The following is a 21,617-nucleotide window of genomic DNA, read 5'->3' as shown; positions in this document are numbered from 1 at the left end:
AACCAGGAATTGTATGAATCTGAAGCTATCTAAAACCTCAGGTGGCACCATCCATCATATTTTTAATGAAATGAATTGTAAGCCATGGTGGGAGAAACTGTGATTCTTGTTAGGTGGATTTGATATTGAAGACAAGGTTGACTACGGAGAACGTTGAAGGGAAGTTCAGCATGGATTAATTATTTCCCTAGAGCATGATATAGTAAGTTGTAAGTTTGGTTTGCTTGTTTGTTTTGTTTGATTTGATTTGTTTTGAAATGGGGTTTCGCTGTGCTGCCCAGGCTGCACTTGAACCCCAAGTCTCAAGCCATCCCCTGCACCCCAGCCTTCTGAATAGCTGGGACTCTACTGCTCTACTTAAATGTTCCACCACACCAGGCTCAAATTGTAAGTCTTTTAATTATTTAACATGGATCCATTTTTTTTGTAACTTGTGTTTGAACATACAGATATTCCAATGTCTGTGGGAATAATTGACACAAGAACAAATCCAAGCCAGTTAAATGCAGTTGAATTCCTGTGGGACCCTGCAAAGCGCACATCTGCCTTCATTCAGGTTTGCCTTTTCATGTCTGTCCCAGTCATTTAGATTAAATTCCTGACTCATGAAAGGATTTCCTACTGGTAAAGTATAATGTAATGCCTTTTTCTTTTTTAAATAAATACAGTTAAAATGGGTTTAATTTAGTAGATTAGTCGTGTAGACATAAAAGACATTTGGTGAAAAGAATATTTTTTTGTTTTTTTGTTTCTACTTAGATGGTCTGGAATTTGCCAGGCAGAATAATGTGCCATCACACCTGGTTTTTAAATTCTATTTTTTTTATTGTGTTCATAATAATAGAAATTTCTGGTTTTCATAATGCACATTTCTTTTGAACAAAAACTGCTATTTAAAAGGATACCATTGAAAAAAGTTTCAGGTTTAATTTTTTTTTCTAACATTATTTAAAGCATGTTTGTAACCAAACTTTAACCCTCCACAAATGAAGAGATGTTCTTCATGTGTCCATCATGTGCTGAGAGCAGTCACCATTTTTTTTCTCAACTTTTAGTTATTGTTGAATGGTTTTTTGAACAGGGTTTTACTGTGTACTCTGGCTAGCCTGGAACTTGCTATGCAGACCAGTCTCAGTAACTGAGTGCACTGAGATCCATCTGTCTCTTCCTCCTGAGTGCTGGGAGTACAGCCCTGCACCACCACACCGGGCATAGCTACACATGTTAAACACACCCATGGTCTCTTATCCACAAACACTCCATCTGTCCAAAAGATAACCTTGACCACGTATTTAAAACTAACATGACCACATACTTAAAACTCAAAAGTAATTGTGATATGTACTGTGTGCAGATTTGTAAGTGGTAGAGTTTTAACTACTGTGTAGATAGCCTGACTCATGAAAATATTTCCTACTTGTAAAGTATAATAATGTAATGCCTTTTTCTTTTTTAAATAAACACAGTTAAAATGAGTTTAATTTAGTAGATTAGTTGTGTAGACATAAAAGACATTTGTATAGAAAGGGATAGCCATTGAATTGTTGACAGCTTAAGTATTTACATCAACTCTAAGGATCATTAGCATTCAGTGTTTGGTTGTCTCCCAGATGTTACCCATCAGTTAATGATGGTGACATGATTCATATTAGTATTTGTCCAATGGAATAGCGAGTTTTGTAGTCCATGAGAGATATAGTATCTGGTCTTCTCTCAGGTTGTGCAGCCATATATCAGAGGTGAGCTTTCACACTACATATCTTTGGACAAGGGCATGTCTCTATAAAGTCTGAAATGACTATGGTCTTGCTGCTTACTAACTTTTATGTTGTACCCTGAGATTGTTTTCTGAAGGGGAAAGTAAAATGAATATTACCCCTGGGATCCTGACAGGACTTAGAAATGTTTTACCCTGGAGAATTTAGATGGATAAAGAATGAGGCTCTAGAGCCTGAAAATTGCCCAGGAAAAGTCTCACAATATGCTCTTCTTTCCTCACTAGAGCAAATCCCCCAAGAGAAGTGCTAGAAGGACAGTGGGTTCTGACAGGGAAGTCTGTATCCAGAATAATTCAGGAAATTCATGAGATACTGGACTGTTGGTCTGTTTTAAGAGATCTTGAATGTACATCCATGAGGGAATAAAATAGAAAGAGTCCCAGTGGAAGGTTTTTTTGAATATATTTCAGCGTGTATTGTTTTATAGGTACACTGTATCAGCACAGAATTCACCCCTCGTAAGCATGGAGGTGAAAAAGGAGTGCCTTTTAGGATCCAAGTGGACACCTTTAAGCAGAATGAAAACGGGGAATACACAGATCATCTTCACTCAGCTAGCTGCCAAATCAAAGTCTTTAAGGTAAACAGTGGAGCCCAGTAGGGACGCTCAGTTTCTCTTGTAAGGTGCAGCTAGGTAATTGAAGTCATCTACTTTGTGTTCAAGCCTAAAGGTGCGGATAGGAAACAAAAAAACGACAGAGAAAAGATGGAGAAGAGAACAGCTCATGAAAAAGAAAAGTATCAGCCATCTTATGACACCACCATTCTCACAGAGGTAATACAGCGCAGCCTTTGGCTTTGGAGAGAAGCAGAGGTTTGCGTGTTAGCAGGACCTCACACGAGTGTGGCAACAAGGGAATTGGGTGGCTGGGTGGTGAATTGACATGATATTCTGAGGGCTTTGTGGGCACGTTTTTCCTATGTTTGGGGATTTTTATGAGTTTATTTGCGTGGGTGGGATCCTGAATGAAGATGCTGAAATCCCAATGTGAGGTCTCAGACCTGAAAACCTTGAAATTGATAAGAGATTTAAGTGGGGGCCTAGAATGTCCAGCTTTTGTCACTGCTGGGGTTTTGCATTTTCTTTAATTTGAATCCTATTAGTCATACATTTGTTTAACTGAACGCAAAGACATAAAAACAGGGTTTTAGGTCTTTCTTTGTATAATGAAAAGACATTGATCCCAATCTTTGGTGTTTGTCCAGATGAGGCTTGAGCCTATAATTGAAGATGCAGTTGAACATGAGCAGAAAAAGTCCAGCAAGCGGACTTTGCCAGCAGACTACGGTGATTCTCTGGCAAAGCGAGGCAGTGTAAGGGCTTCTGCTTCTCTTCTCATTGTGCAAGAACCCTTGTGCAGTGTTAGATATAGGACCGACTTCTATGGAAAAGTAAAGCCGAAATTGTTTTTGATGTCCATGTCTTGATTTAATTTGCTTTTGTTTAGCTTTCTGCTTTGTGTTTGTTCCTCATTGAGGAAAATTTCCTAAATCTAACACTTTAAAACGAAACATAAACAATGTTGACCATAGTGGGTGGTTTTAGACACTCAGAGATGTGTTTCCCAACTTGACCCTTTTATTCCTTCCCCTCACACACAGGACTCCTACAAGATAACTGAAATTATATGACTCATTTTATTTTTATTAATTCATTTATTTTTGTTATTTTGTTTTTCAAGACAGTTTCTCTGTATTTTTGGCTGTCCTACACCTTGTTCTGTATGCTGTGCTGGCACTGTGTTACAGCGATCTGCCTGCCTCTGCCTCTGCCTCTGCTGTGGTTAACGGTGTGCGCCGCCACCACCAGCTCACTTAACTAATTTTAAATAGCTACTTTTATATAGTTAATTAGAGTTTTCCTTTTTCTTACATGTATACCGAGTAAGAATATTTTGTAGTTAAACAATTGCAGCAGGCTGGACATAGCATGTGCAGTACTCCATGCCACATTCCTCTGCGTGCACTACAAGAATGTGTGTGTCTGGGCTTCTAAAAGCCTCTTGGACAGCACTGGTAGAAAAACATCTTCGACTGTGTAGTGTTTACTCTTGGCACCTGCACTGTGATGTAATTCTTTAAACTGCAGTAATGACCTTGCTGCACTTAACCCCAGGACCCTCAGGAATAAGTAGCTAGTGAGGGTTTTGGTTGAGTTTTGTCAGGTTAAATAAAGTATGTCTTTTTAACACAATTCTGTCCGGCAGTCCATGGAGGATTGTTCTGGTTGCAGATTTAAATCAGGTTACATACCCTTATTAAATATGAAGTTATATTAAAGGTTTTCTTTAACTATTTTGAGTGTTTTGTTCATTACTGCTCTGTTTGTAGTACTGGTGTCCCCAAAGTGGATTTTAGCTCTTTTATCTTTATCTGTGATTGTGGAATTTGAAGGGCAATATCACAAGCACTATCACAGGGATGTCATTTCCAATTTAAAACTGTTTAAAAGCTTCTTTATGCATGCTTGCCTCCAGGGTACTGGGAGCATAGGCTGCGTTTTTACCTATATACCTCCCTCCTGCCCGCCCGCCCTCCTTCCCTCCATGTTTAGACACTAGTTCAGCATGGGAACTCACTGTGTTGCTCTCATGGCAGTCCTGCCTCAGCCTCCTAGGCACTAGGCTTGCAGGAACCATGCCTGGTTCTTCATATTTTCTTTAACTGGGCTGTTTTGGTTTAAATCAGAGGTGGTCATAATTACTGAATGCTCCTTTCCCCAATTGTCTGTCCTCCCATTTTATGTTTTATTATCTTCAATTGTTATGAAAACCTACAAATGTTCTTAATAGTTTTTTTTTGAGGGGCTTATGGGAACTTAAGTCTTTTGCCTTATAACTTGCCTGTTACAAACTATTTATCTAATTTAAAGAAGTTGGTTCTAGTGTAGCCCAGAGCCAATCTGAAAATGAGGAAGTCCGTATTAAATTATCAATACATCTTAAGTCATAATATGCAAAACATCAGCAGTTCATGCCTGGGATTTCACATCTTCTTAAGTGTGTCACCTGCCACCCTGACTGCATTTGGTTTGGGTATGATGTTTCTAGTGTTGGTTAGATCTTAAGCTGTAAACCTAGTTTCAAAATGCAAGGTGCAGATCATGAACCCCTTAACCAAGATCATAGCTACAGAGCTTCGTCTGTCTCTTCAGATGTCTGTGTGGGGTACTGGGCGGGGGTGGTTGGGTGGGGTGCCTTTCTTGCAGTATTGGGCAATTAACAGTTGACTTTCAGTTAAAGAGATATATATATCCAGAAGTCTTGACAAAATCTAAAAGGTGCTGGATGACAGGGTCCCACACTGAATTGTCACCCTCCTGGTTCCCAGGAGATGATGCATAACAAACCCTTTGTGTGTTGTTGATACTGGCACACCCCTGGGCTGCCATGGCTTGCTGCTGACAGTGGGTCCTCATTCTTTAATCTTTGTGGGAAACTCCTACATTCGGAGTACCCTGAAACCAGACCCACACAGGTCCAGACCATTGGCAGAGGCTTCAAAACATTAGCACTGCACTTAATTAATTCCACTCGCTTTCAACAGCAGGTGCCCATTAGTGCTGCAGTGCTTGTCTAGCACACAGAAGATTCTGATTTTGTCCTCCAGCCCCATAGAGAAAACAAAACCTCAAATTAAAAACTCCCCTTGTGATAGTAAAAGCATCTAAATCTGTAATAGATGAGTGTCTGGTGAGTAAACGGGCCATCTCTACTGTACCACACCAACTTCAAGTTTGGGAATAGCTGTTTTTTCAAAGAACTAGCAATAAACTAGGTAAATTTGGTTTGGAGAAGCATTGCTTTGATATTGAGTTGTCTAGATGGGTATGTTTGGGTGCATTATATGTTTTAGTAGGAGTGGATGGTGTAAGAGGAAAAACCCTTGCATGTAGTGAGGTGAAAGGCCATGGCTCCCTTGGTCAGATGTGCTTTAATAGTCACGCACTCCACGCTGTGTAAGCCGAGGAGAGAGCAGTGCTTAGTAAGATTAAAAACAAAGGCTCTACTCTCAAAACAACAGGTATTTTCATTTGGAATGGCATCTATAGTAAGGTCACTATTGGAGTTAACCAGACATTAGTTTCTGCTTTGGAAGGTGGTTGTCTTGGGAACAGAATCTGTGGTGATTTTCCTCTTTTTTTGAGGGCTCTATAATTGGTCAGAAGTGAAGACGGCTGATGATTTCTTTTCTTTCCCTGTTAGGCTTGTGTTTGGTGGCTGCTAAGACATGTGGTTGTCTCAGTGCCAGCTCTGGGCTTCACATAAGTGGGCTTAACATTTTGCAAAGAATTTGAAAGAGATGATTTTTCCCTTGATTATTCAAATTGGCATCCAAATATTTCATTGTAATTTTGAACAGCTGTAAAGGAAGCATTTGAGTATTTGTATTTATTAAATTAAAACTTAGCTCTGAGTTTAAGGCCAGCCTGGTCTATAGACCCAAGTACCAGGACACCAGGGCTACAAAGAAAAACCCTGTCTCCCGAGAAAGCAAAACGAACAAAAAACTATTAAAAATTGAAATTATTATTAATTAGGAGGAAGTAGTCTGCAGAATCCGAGGATCACAAACATTTCAAGTTTCTTTTGTTTAATCCTCAGGTTTGCTCTGCTTGGCCGTCTTGGCCTCACCTTTGTACTCTGTTGGTTTCAAATGTTGCCTTAATGTGATCTCCCTTATACCTAACCTCAATGGCTTTAAAGAGTTACATGTTTTTATTTTATATGTATGAGCATTTTGCCTGCATGCATGTCTGTGCACTACATATGTGCAGTGCCTGGGAGGCCAGAAGATGATTTTGGATCCTCTGGAATTGGAGTGACAGATGGTTCTAAGTCACCATGTGGGTGCTGAGAACTGAACCCAGGCCCTCTGCAAGAACAAGTGCTCTTTTACTCCTGAGCACCTCTAACCCAGTAACTCCAAGTCTTTACAATAAAGTCTCTAGGTTTTTGATTCAAGGCTGACCTTGAACTCATGGCAGTTTTTCTTGGCCTCCTGAATTTTGGGATTGCAAGTGTGAGTCACCACCACTCCTGGATACAATAGAGTTTTCTGAACTGGGAAGAAAGTTTTCTTTCTTTCTTTCTTTCTTTCTTTCTTTCTTTCTTTCTTTCTTTCTTTCTCTCTCTCTCTCTCTCTCTCTCTCTCTCTCTCTCTCTCTCTCTCTTTCTCTCTCTTTCTTTCTTTCGGTTTATTTATTTGTTTTGTACACTGTAGCTGTCTTCAGCCACACCAGAAGAGGGCATCAGATCTCATTACAAATGGTTGTGAGACACCATGTGGTTGCTGGGATTCGAACTCAGGACTTCTGAAAGAGCAGTTGGTGCTTTAAACCACTGAGCGATCTCTCCAGCCCCAAGTTTTCTTATTTTAAATTTAGGGTCTCATGTAGCTGAGGTTGGCCTTAAACTTCTGATCATCTTGCCTCAACCTCCCAAGCCTGAATACATACATGTGCTACCAAGCCTGGCTTGAAATTTAATCTTTAAGCCGGGCAGTGGTGGTGCACGCCTGTAATCCCAGCACTCTGGGAGGCAGAGGCACGTGTATTTCTGAGTTCGAGGCCAGCCTGGTCTACAGAGTGAGTTCCAGGACAGCCAGAGCTATACAGAGAAAACCTGTCTCGAAAAAACCAAATCCAAAGAAAAAGAAAAAGAAATTTAATCTTTAGAGTTTCTTAAGACTATAGATTAAGCTGGGCTGTGGTGGCGCATGCCTATAATCCCAGCACTCTGGGAGGCAGAGGCAGGTGGATTTCTGAGTTCGAGGCTAGCCTGGTCTACAGAGTGAGTTCTAGGACAGCCAGGGCTACACAGAGAAACCCTGTCTCGGAAAAAAAAAAAAAAGACTATAGATTAAACTTGCATAAGAAATTAAATATTTGTGTGTATGCCAGCAACCTGAGTTTTGTCTACAAGGCTCAAGGGGTAGAAGGAGAGAACAGACTCCCCAAAGTGTCCCTTGACTTCCATATGGTTGTCATGGCAAGTGTGCATACATACAGACGCACACACATACATGTAAGTAAGTAAATGTAATTTTAAAAGGAAAACTCATTAGGACAATTTTATTAAAACAATTATACACATCTTAACGAATAGCTAATAAATATAAAAATGGATACAATAGATGAGACTGGCATTTGCTTGGTTGTGCAGAGTCTTGAAGCCCCAGTGCTAAGGTTAGAAGTGATGTCTTCTCTCAAATGGGAGCAGGCTGATTATAAAGGGGAACCCTTGAAACTAACATCCTCAGCAAGACCTATAGAGAGAATACTGGTTGTTAGGTGGGCCTTTGTGAAGCTCAGAGGGAAAGTTTCTACTTGATTACTGTGCCCTGCCCAGCCTATTTTGGACCTTGGCTTATTCAGATTTATAACTGTAATGTATTTCTGAATGTTGCCTACGGTTGAGAGATTCAGTTTGCCAAATCTTTTTAGGAACCCACACACACACCTGGCAGCATACCCACAATTGATAGGCTTGCATGCTAGCCTGTTCAGTAAATCTTATCTTATGTGGTGGTAGGTACTGCTGAGGCTGCTCCAGGCAGAGATAAGGAGCAATCTATGGGACCTAGCCACACCCAGAACACTGTAAAGTCAGATGTTGCTTGTGAATCTTTGTCTGCCATTTTTAAACCTTGAAACCTTGAGATGTGTTTGCTGGAGCATCTGACAGAAGATAAAAGAAATGTGTGCGTGTATGTGTGTGTGTATCTGCGTGCGTGTGTGCATTGTGCATGCATGTAAGCTTTCAGAAAACAAACGTCTATAAATGTTGTTGCTGTCATCACCCAGGACTTCTTGAAGCTAAATGCCTGTCTTTTGCTGCACAGGGTGAATCTGACACATTTGATGGGCATCTTGTGTTTTATGAGTTTGTATGGGGTCAGTTAGAGACCAGATTACAAAAATGCTTCTTCCACACATTTAAAAAGCGTGTTGTTAACTCATTTCTGTTTCTATCCTTAGTGTTCTCCATGGCCCGACACCCCTACAGCCTATGTGAATAACAGCCCTTCCCCAGCGCCCACTTTCACCTCCTCCCAGCAGAGCACGTGCAGTGTCCCAGACAGGTACCTGGTTTGTGTGGCCCCGTGCTTGCCCCCAGCCATTGCTACTGCAGGTCCCCATCCATGCGGCCTTTAATGTGTATCTATGTCAGGGTTAGAAAACAGCCCATGCCTGGGCCATCGAGTCTTCACCTGACAGCCTTTGTGTACCTGTCTGTGTCTCACGGTGTCAGTTACAGTAACTGCAGAAAGTAGGCAGAGAAGCATTTTCTTCAGATCCTGAAACAAGAAGGTTTCCAATTTGAGGCCAGCCTTGGGGCTATATAACAAGATCCTATCTGACAAAGCAGCAAGAGTTAAGATAGAGCCTAGGAATTGTCTCTGTGAGATTTAAGGACGCATTAACAGAGTTCAGTTAAGGACCCAGGGTTGATGAGAGATTCTGATATGAATATATTAAGATTCATTGAGCTGCCTTTAATCCCAGCACTTGGGAGGCAGAGGCAGGGGGATTTCTGAGTTTGAGGCCAGCCTGGTCTACAGAGTGAGTTCCAGAACAGCCAGGGCTACACAGACAAACTCTGTCTCAAAAAAAAAAAAAAAAAAAAAAAGATTACATTGAGCACAAAGCACAGTGGGCTTTGAGTTACCACATGATACAGGTTATTTTTTTGTACTGTTCCTTAAGCAAATGTAGTTTTAGTTGAGTATTTGAGATTTAAAGGAAAGACTTTTTGTTTTTTTTAAGACTGTAGTGGCTTTCAAATGCAGATCTCTGGGAGTCCAGAGAGCTCTGGGAGCTTCATAGGCCTGAGGCCTCTATAAGCCCCTGGCTTCTAAAGTCTTGCTGGAGAACAGTAGTTCAGAAGTTTCTGCTTTTAGGAAGTTTCTTATGGGAAAGAAAAATTAAGAAAGCTTGAGATAGCAGGGGAAAGTTCTCTTTGTAGGTGTTTTGTTGACAGGATCTGGTAAGAAAAACTACAAAATCTCACTTCCCTTCTGTGGAGATGAGGAAACTAGCCAGGAACCTGTGTGCACATAGTGGTTGTATCTACAAGTAGAAAAATTCTCATGGACCAGGGGGACCAGAGAGCCAGTGTGTAACACACAAGAAGTCTCTTGTGTTTCCTGTCTGGGTGTGTGAGCAAATGGCTGTGCCCTTGGAGGTGAGCTTTGAGCCTTAGTTGTCTGTGTTCCCTGAGAACCAGCTGTGTTTCCAGCATGGTTCTGCTTGCTGAATATAAAGACCGGACAAATTCCTGTTGGAAGGGGCTTAAGATCTGGTGAATGGAGACTCGTGTCAGGCCGAGGACGTGGGAGCAGTATGAGAGAGGAGCCCTGCTCAGCAGTAGGGAGGTGCAGGTCTATGTGCAGTCATTTGCAGTTGTCGTTTTTTGACTCGCATGTGTGTTTCATTTCCTTTACTCATGGGTGGATTTATTAAGTAATGAGGAAAATTTGTTTATTTAGTTAGGATCACTGTTTCTTATAGCCTAATTTTTTCTTAGAATGTTTCATGGCTATTTTTAGCTGTTTCTCTTATTTGGTTTCACATATTTTCCTAACTAAAATAAATGCATACTGTCCCCATTTTCCTGGCACCTGTATAAAGACTCAAGGGAACACTCTCAGTGACGACCTCACACACTGCAGCAGCACTGCTACTGCTGCTGCTGCTGTGCCTTCGTTGATCCTCCTATTTTCCCTACTGGGCTGCTTTCTTGTTGCAAGCTTACACAGCTCTTTCTATACTCCTGTCCTATCTCAAGCTGCCTGTGTTATAGATAGCCTTCAGTTTCTTAAATTAAAACCCATTCCTTCCTTTTCTTTTCTCCAGCAATTCTTCATCCCCAAATCACCAGGGAGATGGAGTTGCACAAGCGTCTGGGGAAGTAAGTATCTTTCCTTAAAACTGTTAAATAGAAAGATCCTAGCCTAATTATACGGGTTGCTCAGTCATCAGTTTGTCTTCTGATTTCAGATTTTAAAGCCTTTCGAGTTTTGCTTAAATGTTCTTCATGACTTTTTTTTTTTTAATAGCAAATTCAGCCTTCAGCTACAACCCAGGAAACACAGCAGTGGCTGCTTAAAAACAGGTTCTCTTCCTACACAAGACTGTTCTCTAACTTTTCAGGTATGTATATATGTCTGCATGCATGAGAATATTGTATTTGTATGTTTTCCTGCTTTTGCTAAGAATTTATCTCTCAGTTTTCCTCGGTTATAACACCCTATTAAATTCTTCCAAACCAGGAAATTCCTCTCATTGGGGGTGTATTTAATTCTATGTGGTATTTTCATTCTATTAATTTTTATTACTTTAAAATTGCTTGTATGTGTGCGTGTGCGCGCATGCGAGCGTGCGCCTGTCTCTGGGTATATGCATGTGCCCACAGAAGCGTCAGATCCTCTGAAGCTGGAATTGATGGTTATAAGTTCCTCACATGGGTGCTAGGACTTAAACGTAGGTCTTCTGCAGGAGCAGCCTGTGCTCTTGACTGGTGGGTGAACCATCTCCCCAACCCTAGTGCTAACTTACTTTGAGCTAATATTTTGCTTAATGATAAACTGGAAAGACATTCAGGATGTAATTCATCATACATTCCCTCAGCTTCTCACAAAACTATAGTATACTGTTGTGACCAGAAGTCAACACTAATACTGTGGATGTGTAGCTCTGTGCATCTACCACTGCATATATGTAGGGGGTCTGTCAACACAGGCACTGTCTTTCTGTCATTCTTCCCCCCACACACACCCCTTCGCCACACACATTGAACTGCCCTGCCTATGACTGGTCATTCTGAGAATGTTAAAATCTGACCTTTTTTTCTGTGGCCTTATGAGCTCCCGTCCCTTAAAGCTTCCTTCCTCCCCTGTGTCCTGTGGCTTGAACCTTTTCACTAGAGCAGTTACCTCATTTGTGTATGTGTGTCGTAGACAGCCTGCTCTTTTTCCACACAGGAAACTAAGGGAATGTTCTGGTTGGACTTTAAGTGTCAAGCAGCATTGCCCCAAGTAATGGGGATGCAGGAGAGAGCGTGAGGAAGCAGGCGGGCCTGGTACTTTTATTTTAGCAAATAGTTCATTTGCTAATGAGTGCTGACCAAACATTCTAAAAAACTCTGGGCTACAGAGATGTGGCAGCTAGCGTTCCTTTTGCGTGTATATGGAGCTGTTGAGATAGTTTAAGGGGACAGACATATCTGTGCATATGCCCAGAGGAAAGCCTGGTTTTACAAACTGATTTTTTTTTTAAGTCATTTATTATATTGTTTGTGCACTAGGTGCTTATTCCTCATGTAGCTCTTGAACCTTTAATGTGTGAAAAGCTGGAAATTATAGAATTCAGTATGAGAGATAGATTTCTTGAGCCGTTAAATAGGGCAAGTGAAGTGGATGAAGAACAGATACAGAACGGCCTTTGAGATCTGGGATTTGCATGTTCTGTGGAGCTGTCACACTTTTTTCCTTGTATGCAGTGATCACATGGCTTGGCATTCTGCATTTTCCTTAACCTGGGGGCTTCCTTTGGAGGGTTCATGCTGAGCTGCTCTTTGATACTTAAGAGAATGGGCAGACAGTGAGGTCTCTTACCTGGTCAGTCATGTGTCAGAGCTGGGATACATCTCTTCATGAGTTACAGATGTCACAACTTGGAGCCCTGCTTCAGAGCTGTGTGACCCCAATAGACAGAGAGCCTCTTTCTCTGCTATTTCATTCCAATAGTGATTCCATACAGGCTCACATCTCATGGGAGTTAGGCTTCTCTGGTTTTTATTTCTTTATAAGCTAGGGCTCTGTTAGGTTCTTTCATTTGAGCCTATGAAACAAGGAGAATGAGTAGGTGGGTGGGTGGGTGAGTGAGTAGATTAACCCCATTAACTTGCTACATACATATGGGAGTAGATGTTTATTATATGAAGTCATACCTTAATTCTGGAAGTATAGGTCTTGACTGATATTAAAAGAGTAAAAAGATTTTTTATACATCTCCAAATATAGTATTGAGTACGTGAAAGACTTCCTCTGACTGCCCCAGCCTCACTGCTGCCCAGTGCTTGTTCAGTCTTGTATCTGCTTCTCCCTTACACACACTGCTCCCTTACACACACTGCCCTTTTTGATGCTTTTAAGGCAAATCCTAGACACCAAGAACTTATGGAAGACACCATGAAGGAACAGAGTGACGTTCCAAGCTTTCCTGTTAGAACAGGCTGTGGGATGGAATTTTACAATGTCTAACTTGCTATTGCACACTGTGCTGTAATGAAACCCACTCTCCACATTGCTTCTCACTCATTGGTGACTCTGGGCAAGTTCCCTAGATGTCAGTATTCCATTTTATGTTCCATTTATGTTTTTAAAAAGCATAAAAGCAACAGCGGGGTTTTAGGGGTGTCCGAAACATGGTTTTCCACAGCCCAGCAACAAGGAAAGCAAGGCAGTGTAGGAGTTTTGTCTGGGAAGCAGACAGGCCTCTGGCCGTGGTTGCTGATTTATCAGCTTCTGGCACCTTGTTACTGCAGCATGTTTTTTCTCTAAGGGACATGTGTGTCCCTGTGTTAATCATGGGTGTATGTAATCCAGGATACCTGCTGCGCAGAAGGACAGCCGTGTGGTGAGGCTGCTGTGAAGCAGCAGCTCTTGCCTTCCCGTCCTTGCTTATTTGTGGATCTCTGCTGTCTTCCAGGTGCGGACTTACTAAAGCTGACAAAAGAGGACTTGGTTCAGATCTGTGGTGCAGCCGACGGGATCCGGCTCTATAATTCCCTCAAGTCAAGGTAAAGTACTGTAGACTGGTTTGCGTGAGCTGGAAATGGACTTCTCTGTGTGGGGGATTTGGTGGGCAGAATGTGTTTCACACTAGGTTGGCATGTGCCTGTGTGCGCCACCCAGCATCGGCAGCATTGTGCTCACGAGAAGACTGTTTTGTGTACACCTTCAGGGCAGGCACTGATGAGGGCAGAGGTAGACTAAGACTGGTAGCAATGCACATGGGCAGGACTGATTTCTTGAAGACGACTGGGTTTGTTGCCAAGAAAACAAAACTTCTAATTTAGGTGAGCTCTACAGAATCTATGGTTTTCAAGGTCATGATTATTGTTAAGCAGTTATTAAATGTGAACTTGTAACTGTCGATTAGAATGCTAGAACTGTGACTGTGCTGGCTTTGAGACCCATCGCTGCCATTACTGTCTCTAGACTTGTGTGCCGAGACTTGAGTAAACTCCAGCCTTACTGATTTCAAATTGCTTAATCAATTTTAAAACTTAAATTTACCAGCATCTGACAGACCATCTCAATGGTTTAGAGTCTGGACCTGTGATAGTTGGTGTGAGGTGTGTGGTTTTTATATTTTTATTAGAAAATTATTTTACATAATGAAATAACACTGTAAAGTTCTCACAAGGAAAACTAGAGCGTAGACTCCTGTAGTTGTTGACTGTATGTGCTGAGGCAGCTTGCCCTCCCTTGCAGTCTCATTGATGGCATCTTCTGATTGCAGGTCAGTTAGGCCTCGCTTAACCATCTACGTCTGCCAGGAGCAGCCGAGCAGCGCTGTGCTGCAAGGGCAGCCACAAGCTGCAGGCAGTGGAGGTGAAAGTGGCAGTGGGACGCCCTGCGGTGGGTATTGAGGGCACTTGTTCCCGCTCTCCCTCAGACCATCTGACATGAGCACACGGCTGCGGAGCTAACGGGAGCAGCCGTAGGGCCAAGTCCTGGGGAATAGAGGAGCTAGAACCTTCTTTGTCCTCAGCTGTGCATGCTGTAGATCTTTTTATATGACTTTTATGTAAGAAATTCCCAGCAATCAGGACAATAACTTGAATATGTTGAGGCCTTTCTGGATGAATGTCACGTTGGTAGCTTGCTGGGGAAAGAGGTGGTTGTTTGGTTTTTGGTTATTTTTTGGGTTTTTTTCCCCTTCCATTTCAGTAACTAGATGGGGATTGGGGGTGGGGAGGGCGGGGACACAACTCCTGACCATCACACATGAACAAAGACAGGTCGATGAGCAGTCTTCCCCCAGTGTAGCCCCGCCTGGGGTGAGCATCCACTGTGTTCCATGCAGGCAGGATGGTGGAAGTTGTGTCTCTGGTCAGCATTAGCACAACTGTAGAGTTTATCTTCTGCCTACAGCGGGCTTCTCTGCCTTGCAGATTCATCTCAGTGGGACAGTCTGGAGCACTCCAGCCTGCCTGTCTTCTTTTCCTCTCTCCTTTGATTAGAAACATTTTGGGAGAGTGAGAGGTTGGGACCAGGTCTTCCTAGGTTGTCTAAGCTGGTCTCAGCTCAGCTCCGCCATTGTGCTTCGTCCTCCAAAGCGCTGAGGTTACTCACGTGCCTAAGCACTGCCTGCTCTCATTTGTGTGGTGGTGCAATGTCCCCTCTTCTCACATTCTGAAACGGAATGGCACTCAGCTTCAAGGAAACATTCTATGAGGTACCTGATAGTGGAGCTCTGAGAAATGCCTCATGGCTTGGATTTCCTTAAATTAATAGAAGAACAGTAATCACAACTGTGGTTACTTATGACCAAGGACATAAGATTCTTAAAGGAGCTCTCTGTATCAACGTCACACGCGTCACTCACATTTGACCAGGAGTGTAGCATTAGGGACTATGTGTTCTCAGAGATGAGTGTTGTGAGGAGTGGGTGGGGACATCGGAGACCTTTAATTTATCCCTGACCACTCAGATTTAGTGAGCTGAAGCCCAGGTGGTGACCCTTCAAACACAGGGCCTTTTCTGCACTGAACTCTCGCTTCCCATTGTGTCTGCAACAGGACATTGTAACCCATGTACATATTTTTTCATCCTTTGCCCCAAATTGTTACCCTGATTACTCTGATCCCTGATGCTTTTCTTTTACCCCTCAATATATGAAACTGTTACAGAAAAATGAAAGTCATACAGTTTTATACAGGGGTTAGTATTTATTATACATGAGCATAAATAGCATGTTCTTATACTTCAAATAGGTTGGTAGAGAATTTAAAGGGAAGGGGCAAAGAAATGTTACCTTGTCCCTGTTTCTAAATTTGAATTTTATTATTTTGGCTCTTTGAAAAGATAGACTGTGTAGATCAAGTATATATAAGTATGGATCAAACATCGAATAGCATTGTTAAAGTGCTATTTTTCTTTTTTTCAGTTTATCATGCAATCTACTTGGAAGAAATGGTTGCCTCAGAAGTTGCTCGAAAACTTGCCTCGGTGTTTAATATTCCTTTCCACCAAATTAACCAGGTTTACAGACAGGGCCCCACTGGTATCCACATTCTTGTTAGTGACCAGGTAAATCAAACAGGTGGCAGTCCCCTCTTGCCACATGGGTACTCAGAGAGTGCTGGAATGTGAGAAATGCTGTTGGCCTCTTTTGCAATAGTCATTTTTATTTTTATTTTTAGTTTTAGTTTAGTTTAGTTTTTTGGATTTGCTTTTTTCAAGACAGGGTTTCTCTGTATAGTCCTGGCTGTCCTGGAACTCACTCTGTAGACCAGGCTGGCCTCGAACTCAGAAATCCACCTGCCTCTGCCTCCCAGAGTGCTGGGATTACAGGCGTGCACCACCACCGCCCGGCGCAATAGTCATTTTTAAATGTAGCCATTTTTAAACAAGTAGGATCAAAATAGTATCGTAGCAGCAGAAGGAATACAGTCAGGGAAGGAGGGCTGAGCTTTCCCTGACCTTTGAAACTCAGATACTCCTGCAGCTCTGAGGTTTGTGTGTGTGGCAGACTTTGGTCCTTTCTTTGAGGGGGGCATTAGGTATGTTCTCCTTCTGCACACTGTTGGAGGAACAGCATTTTGAAAACATTTACTATTGGTAGTACATGCCACCCATGCGCCAGCTGTGTTCACTAGCCAGCAGCAATAGTAGGAAACAGCCTGTATAATCTTTAAGTCAGTGTTCCCAGGACCTGGCTCTCAAGTGACAGGTGTAAACTTTACTATCTTATCCTGCTATCAGGAATGGTTAGCATTGTGTCACTGTGTAAGAAAGGTACATAGAATACGTTGTAGTCCTTTAACTATACATTATTTCTGGTCGCTTAAGGACTGATCTTATACTTACACATCTGCTTTATCCTTCTAGATGGTTCAGAACTTTCAAGATGAGACTTGTTTTTTATTCTCCACAGTAAAAGGTAATTTTCATGTGTGTCTGCCTTTATGTGTTGCAATCATGAAGGACACTGCCCTGATTAGAAGCTCTCCTGTATGTGCATATTCTTGAAAAAGGATATCTTTGCAAATGTTTAAAGAGTTTGGAACACAAATGAACAGTATTTTTAGTGTTCATAATAGAAATTAGCAAGCACTATTGAAAGAGTTGGTTTTTATAGATGGCCTGAAACCAAACAGTCCATTCACTGTTTGCTGAGCATTTTGTCCAAGACAGTACTCTGTTGGTGCTTGAATGAAACAAGGGCTCAAGGAATCCCATTATACTGGGAAGGGAGTCAGAATTGGCTACAGGCAGAGCAGTAACAGCGTTGGGTGTCATGTGGGGCTATGGAGTGGGGTAAGCATGGAGCTGCCACAGACAGCTTTCTGAGAAGGTGCCTTGGGAACGGAGGAGCTGGCCACAGAGCTAACCCAGGGCAAGGTGACTGCACAGAAGAATGCACTTGGCTTCTGTGAGGGTGGGCAGAGCACAGTGGGGTCAGGGAGACAGGCAGGCCCTGGCATGCAGTGAGGGCAGGTGACGATGATCATTGGCTCTTATGTCAGATGGGTTGGGAAGTCAGTAAAATGGTTTAAACAAGGAACAATGGGATTGGGGTTTCCTTCTACTCTCCCTGTGGAGACAAATGACAAGATGGCAAAACTGGAACAGAGAGTCATAGGGGCCAAAAGCAGAAGGAGTGTACGGGCACGGATAGGGTCCAGTTGGCTCCTGGTTTGATAGAGGAGGAGTTGTGACTGCCAGGTCTGGTGGCTGCCTCATCAAAGAGGCAACTCAACTTGGTATGTCAAGCAGGCAACTGTACCATTCTGAGGTACCTTGGGTTTGAGGTACTAATTTAGAAATTTTCAGATGTCAGTGTGACTAAAAGTTGTGCAAGCTGTATAGAGCTAATTAGGGAGCTGTGTTGGAAGAGATCCAGGCCAGGTCAAGTGAGCTCCAAACTACAAGGTTAGCGGGGAAAGGCAGAACATGGGTTAAGACCAGTTGTAGTAGTCTCAGCACAAGACCCACCAGAGAAGAGGAGGTGGTCTTGAGTCACATGGCAGTAACTCTGGAAAGATAACGGCCGAAGGGGGTTGAAAATACAATGTGCTTTATACTTGATTGGCCATCAAGCTGTCTTATGTGGACATCTGCACATTTGCGGCAAGAGTGAACTGGCTCACTGCTTAAATGAAGAAACATGCTTCTTTAACTTTAAATGTAATGGCTTTTATTTTGCAAAATTAAAAACCGGAGAAGTGTGCTTCCTCCGGAGCTTGTGTCCTGTGAAGCCATGAGTGCTGCAGCATTAGTTCCCACAGGGTCTCTCTCCAGCCTTAGTTTTCCTCAGCCACATGGAAACCTTCACTTCCGTCTTTGTGGATACCTTCACTGGGTCTTGCTAGATCTGCCTCCGAGGATCAGTTTTCCAGCAGAGAGATCCATCCATCTAGAGCAGACCCTGCAGGCTGCCCTCACACAATGCTTGGGCCTGTTTTGCCCTAGCATACAAGCGCATCTGCTGCTGCTCTATTTAGCCCTTGCCCTGTAGAGCTGGCGGGTGGTGCAGGCTGAGCAGTGCCACAGGGGCTATGTCTAAGGGAAGAGGAGCTACAATAGTGCAGTCAGTTTTAACACACACACCCTTTTCTTTTGCAGCTGAAAATAATGATGGTATTCACATAATTTTGAAGTGATACCTTATACAGACTGAACTCTATTCAGTACCAAATAAAGTCATGCTTAAAAGTGTGTGAAGACTGAATCCAAGAAGTCTTGGGATTGGATTTACTGTGAAATGTTTCATATTGAAAACACAAGATGACCTTCCTAATGAGCTGTAGGAGAGACAAGTCTCCTCACTGTCACTGCCACAGCCCCAGCATCCTCGTGAGATCGAGCATGTCAGGTGATATGCAACCCAGCTTCTAGCCTTGGTGGGCACAAGGACTTGCTTCCCTGGCAGGGGCCAGTGGACAGAACCCCCAAAAGCAGTCGCTGCTGCTTTTCACACTGTATGCGGTTTGAATTGAATGTAAAACTCAACCGTGGGCATTTACCTTTCTGTGCCAGTTTGGCTTTTGTTACCTGACCCTTATGCTGACCTGGTGAGGAGATAGGGTTGCCTCTGGAGGAGCTGCTCTGTTCTGGTCAGGTAAGAGGCTGAGCACCTCAGAAGGGATCATGTCTGAAGGTGGACATCAGAGGGGATCACGTCAGACCAGAGAAGAGCCGAGAGGATGAGCAGACTGCACTGTCAGCCATACCTTGTGTGAGGTCAGTGTAAACCCTATAGGTACAGACTTGGGCGTTTGGCTTTTGCTTCCAGTTTTAGCATTTTAGTTTATGGATTTCACCTTTGAAACTTCCTTGCCTTTTAAACTCATGTGGTTTTCCTTTTCTCATCTCCCCATGCCCCCACTTGAGCCTCCCAAGTAGCTGGGACTCCAGGTGTACACTCACTTGTCTTGTGCCTGCTCTGTTCTTAAACATGTCTAGAGCCCTTCCCCAGACATCAGAACTAGATGATGGAATGGGGGAAACACTATCATCGTTGATAGTTTCTGATGATGTTAAAGGGATTTTTTAATGAGAATTACCCATGGAAACACTAGATGTCATAACAAGACACTAAAATGTACCATAAACCTTCCTCTTCCCGCTCAAACACTGAGTTTCAATACAATCATGGACAGATAGTGTGGTGAGTGGTGGGGACTCTATACTCGGCATTGTTCTTGTCTGTGACAGGTGTGCCCGTGAGTCATGTGTGCTCACGCGCTGCCATCACTTTTCCCCTCACAAACGCCCTCTCATGAGGCCTGTAGCATATCCGAATTTTTAAAAACTTCCTTCCATTTTAATTATGTAGCATCTGCCCAGCTGCCGGCTGTGAATGTGCTTGTCTGACCCTTGTCCTTCAGGTGGGTAGGAGTAATTGAGTTTTAAGTGAAATATCTTCCAGAAGACAGACTACTTCAGTGGGTAAAGGCTTTAACAGCTTATTTTATTCATACTGGGGGTTACTTGCCACAAAACAACCTGTCTCACTATGTCCCTCCTGGGGTTGGCAGTGCTGTAGCCCTGCAGGCCCTGCAGGAGGGAGTGCTCCCGTCTGTCCTTCCTGCCCACCCTCCCCTTTGCTTTGTGTGACCACAAGCTTTCTGTACCGTTCACTTACTTGGGAAAGAAGTGGATTTATCTCCTAATTGTTTTAGAATTTTGCTTGTCTATTTAGCTTTCCTTTTTGGATCTCATGATTTATGGAACAATAAATGTCATTTAATGCTGTGTGCTATTTTGAATTCCTTATCAGGTTTTAGAAGTGGGGTGAAAGTACAAGCTCCTCAGACTTGAAATTGTGCTGAGTAGCACGAGGTGCTAGTCCGTCTCAGTGAAACTGGGCGTGACCCACAGCACCAGCAGTTTGCTACTTTGGTTATAGGATGTATAGTTCGGTGAAATAAATGTTTTCTGATTGTTTTGTAAATGTGCCACTCATTTCAAATCTAAGTTGACTAGTGTCATCTAAGGTCACATGGGGTCAAGGGCTGCCCTCAATGTACATGGTATAAGATGCTCATCCCGGCTTCCACAAAGGTGATGCAACTCAAGACATGTAGTTACAGGAACTGCATGCTGCATACTTAAGACAGATCAGGCTCTGCTAGGCTTGAAGTCATGGTCACTGAACATCAAGTCCACCATCTGCAGTGGGTCGAATTCTAGCTCAGAAAAAATGTAGATAGTTGTGTCTCAGGTATTTACTAGAAAGGAGTTTCACAACTCACTGGATCGAGCCTAGGACATGACAGAGCATCTCCTCTATCAGTCACCCCACCCCCACACACAGTGCTACCATTAAGTAGCTGTTGTAATAGCCATACAGCAACATACCAGGAGGCAGCGGGACCCATCAGAACAGTAAGCTAATGCTTACAAGGAGTCTCCAGGGTGTGTGTCTCTGCCTCCCCTCCTGGAATGCAGCTGAGACACTATACAGAAGCCTCAGCGCTGCCCACCGAGGCATGAAAGAGCTCATTTTGCAATTCTTGTTGGGGGGTGGTTGCTGGGAAGGTTCAGCTACCATTGTTAATATTGAAGGCGGGAGATGTCGGGCAGAGCAGCAGCAGCACCATGGAGAAAGGCAGCAGCCTGTTACAGGGACAGGAGCGCCTACATTTGCAGAGTGGGTTTGCTCTAATCTGACTCCAGTGAGCACGTGAGGCTTTGTGAGCCTCAAAGCTGCCAATACTTCATTCATTGGACAAGCTTTAAAATAGTTGATATGATTTCTAAAAATTCAGAATAAATTAAAAAAACATCCACTCTACATGTATCCGTTCATTATTTTTACTTGATTATAGATAACTTAAGCCTTAATTCTGGGTTTCTTCAAGGTTCCCGCCAATTTTTTGAGAAGTGTGGACATAATTGGCTTTTTTTCCTTTAACAGAAATGCACTGTATGCCACAGCATATGGCAGAGCTTATAATTTCCAATGGATCAATGCAGAGGGGGTTGGTTGTGGTCCCTAGAGTTGGGTATGATGAGTTACACAAACACAAAGGTTCTCATCCTGCCCCAGCTGACTTAAGGGCCTTGTTTCTTTGGTGTCTTATGGAAGTATGTTAACAT

General features: G+C 42.9%; 1 protein-coding gene across 7 annotated transcripts in view; it reads left to right on the top strand.

Moving 5' to 3' along the window:
* The window catches only part of Ubp1 (upstream binding protein 1), a 47,307-nt gene extending 26,838 nt beyond the window's left edge, over positions 1-20,469 (top strand). For 4 of the 7 annotated variants that reach the window (XM_052187079.1, XM_052187082.1, XM_052187081.1 and 1 more), the window contains 12 exons: positions 450-556; positions 2,206-2,358; positions 2,443-2,553; positions 2,985-3,092; positions 8,758-8,861; positions 10,636-10,690; positions 10,839-10,932; positions 13,492-13,582; positions 14,308-14,426; positions 15,958-16,100; positions 16,902-16,953; positions 18,639-20,469. In XM_052187079.1, the coding sequence (XP_052043039.1) occupies positions 450-556; positions 2,206-2,358; positions 2,443-2,553; positions 2,985-3,092; positions 8,758-8,861; positions 10,636-10,690; positions 10,839-10,932; positions 13,492-13,582; positions 14,308-14,426; positions 15,958-16,100; positions 16,902-16,953; positions 18,639-18,676 (1,175 nt within the window). In that variant the 3' untranslated portion in view covers positions 18,677-20,469. The other 3 variants (XM_052187077.1, XR_007978700.1, XM_052187078.1) reach the window with 3 other exon arrangements.
* Positions 20,470-21,617: the final 1,148 nt, after the last annotated feature.

This window comes from Apodemus sylvaticus, chromosome 7 (genome assembly GCF_947179515.1).
Source record: "Apodemus sylvaticus chromosome 7, mApoSyl1.1, whole genome shotgun sequence".
NCBI lineage: Eukaryota > Metazoa > Chordata > Mammalia > Rodentia > Muridae > Apodemus > Apodemus sylvaticus.
Note: the sequence above shows the minus strand (reverse complement) of the source record. Positions and strands in the feature narration are given on the sequence as shown.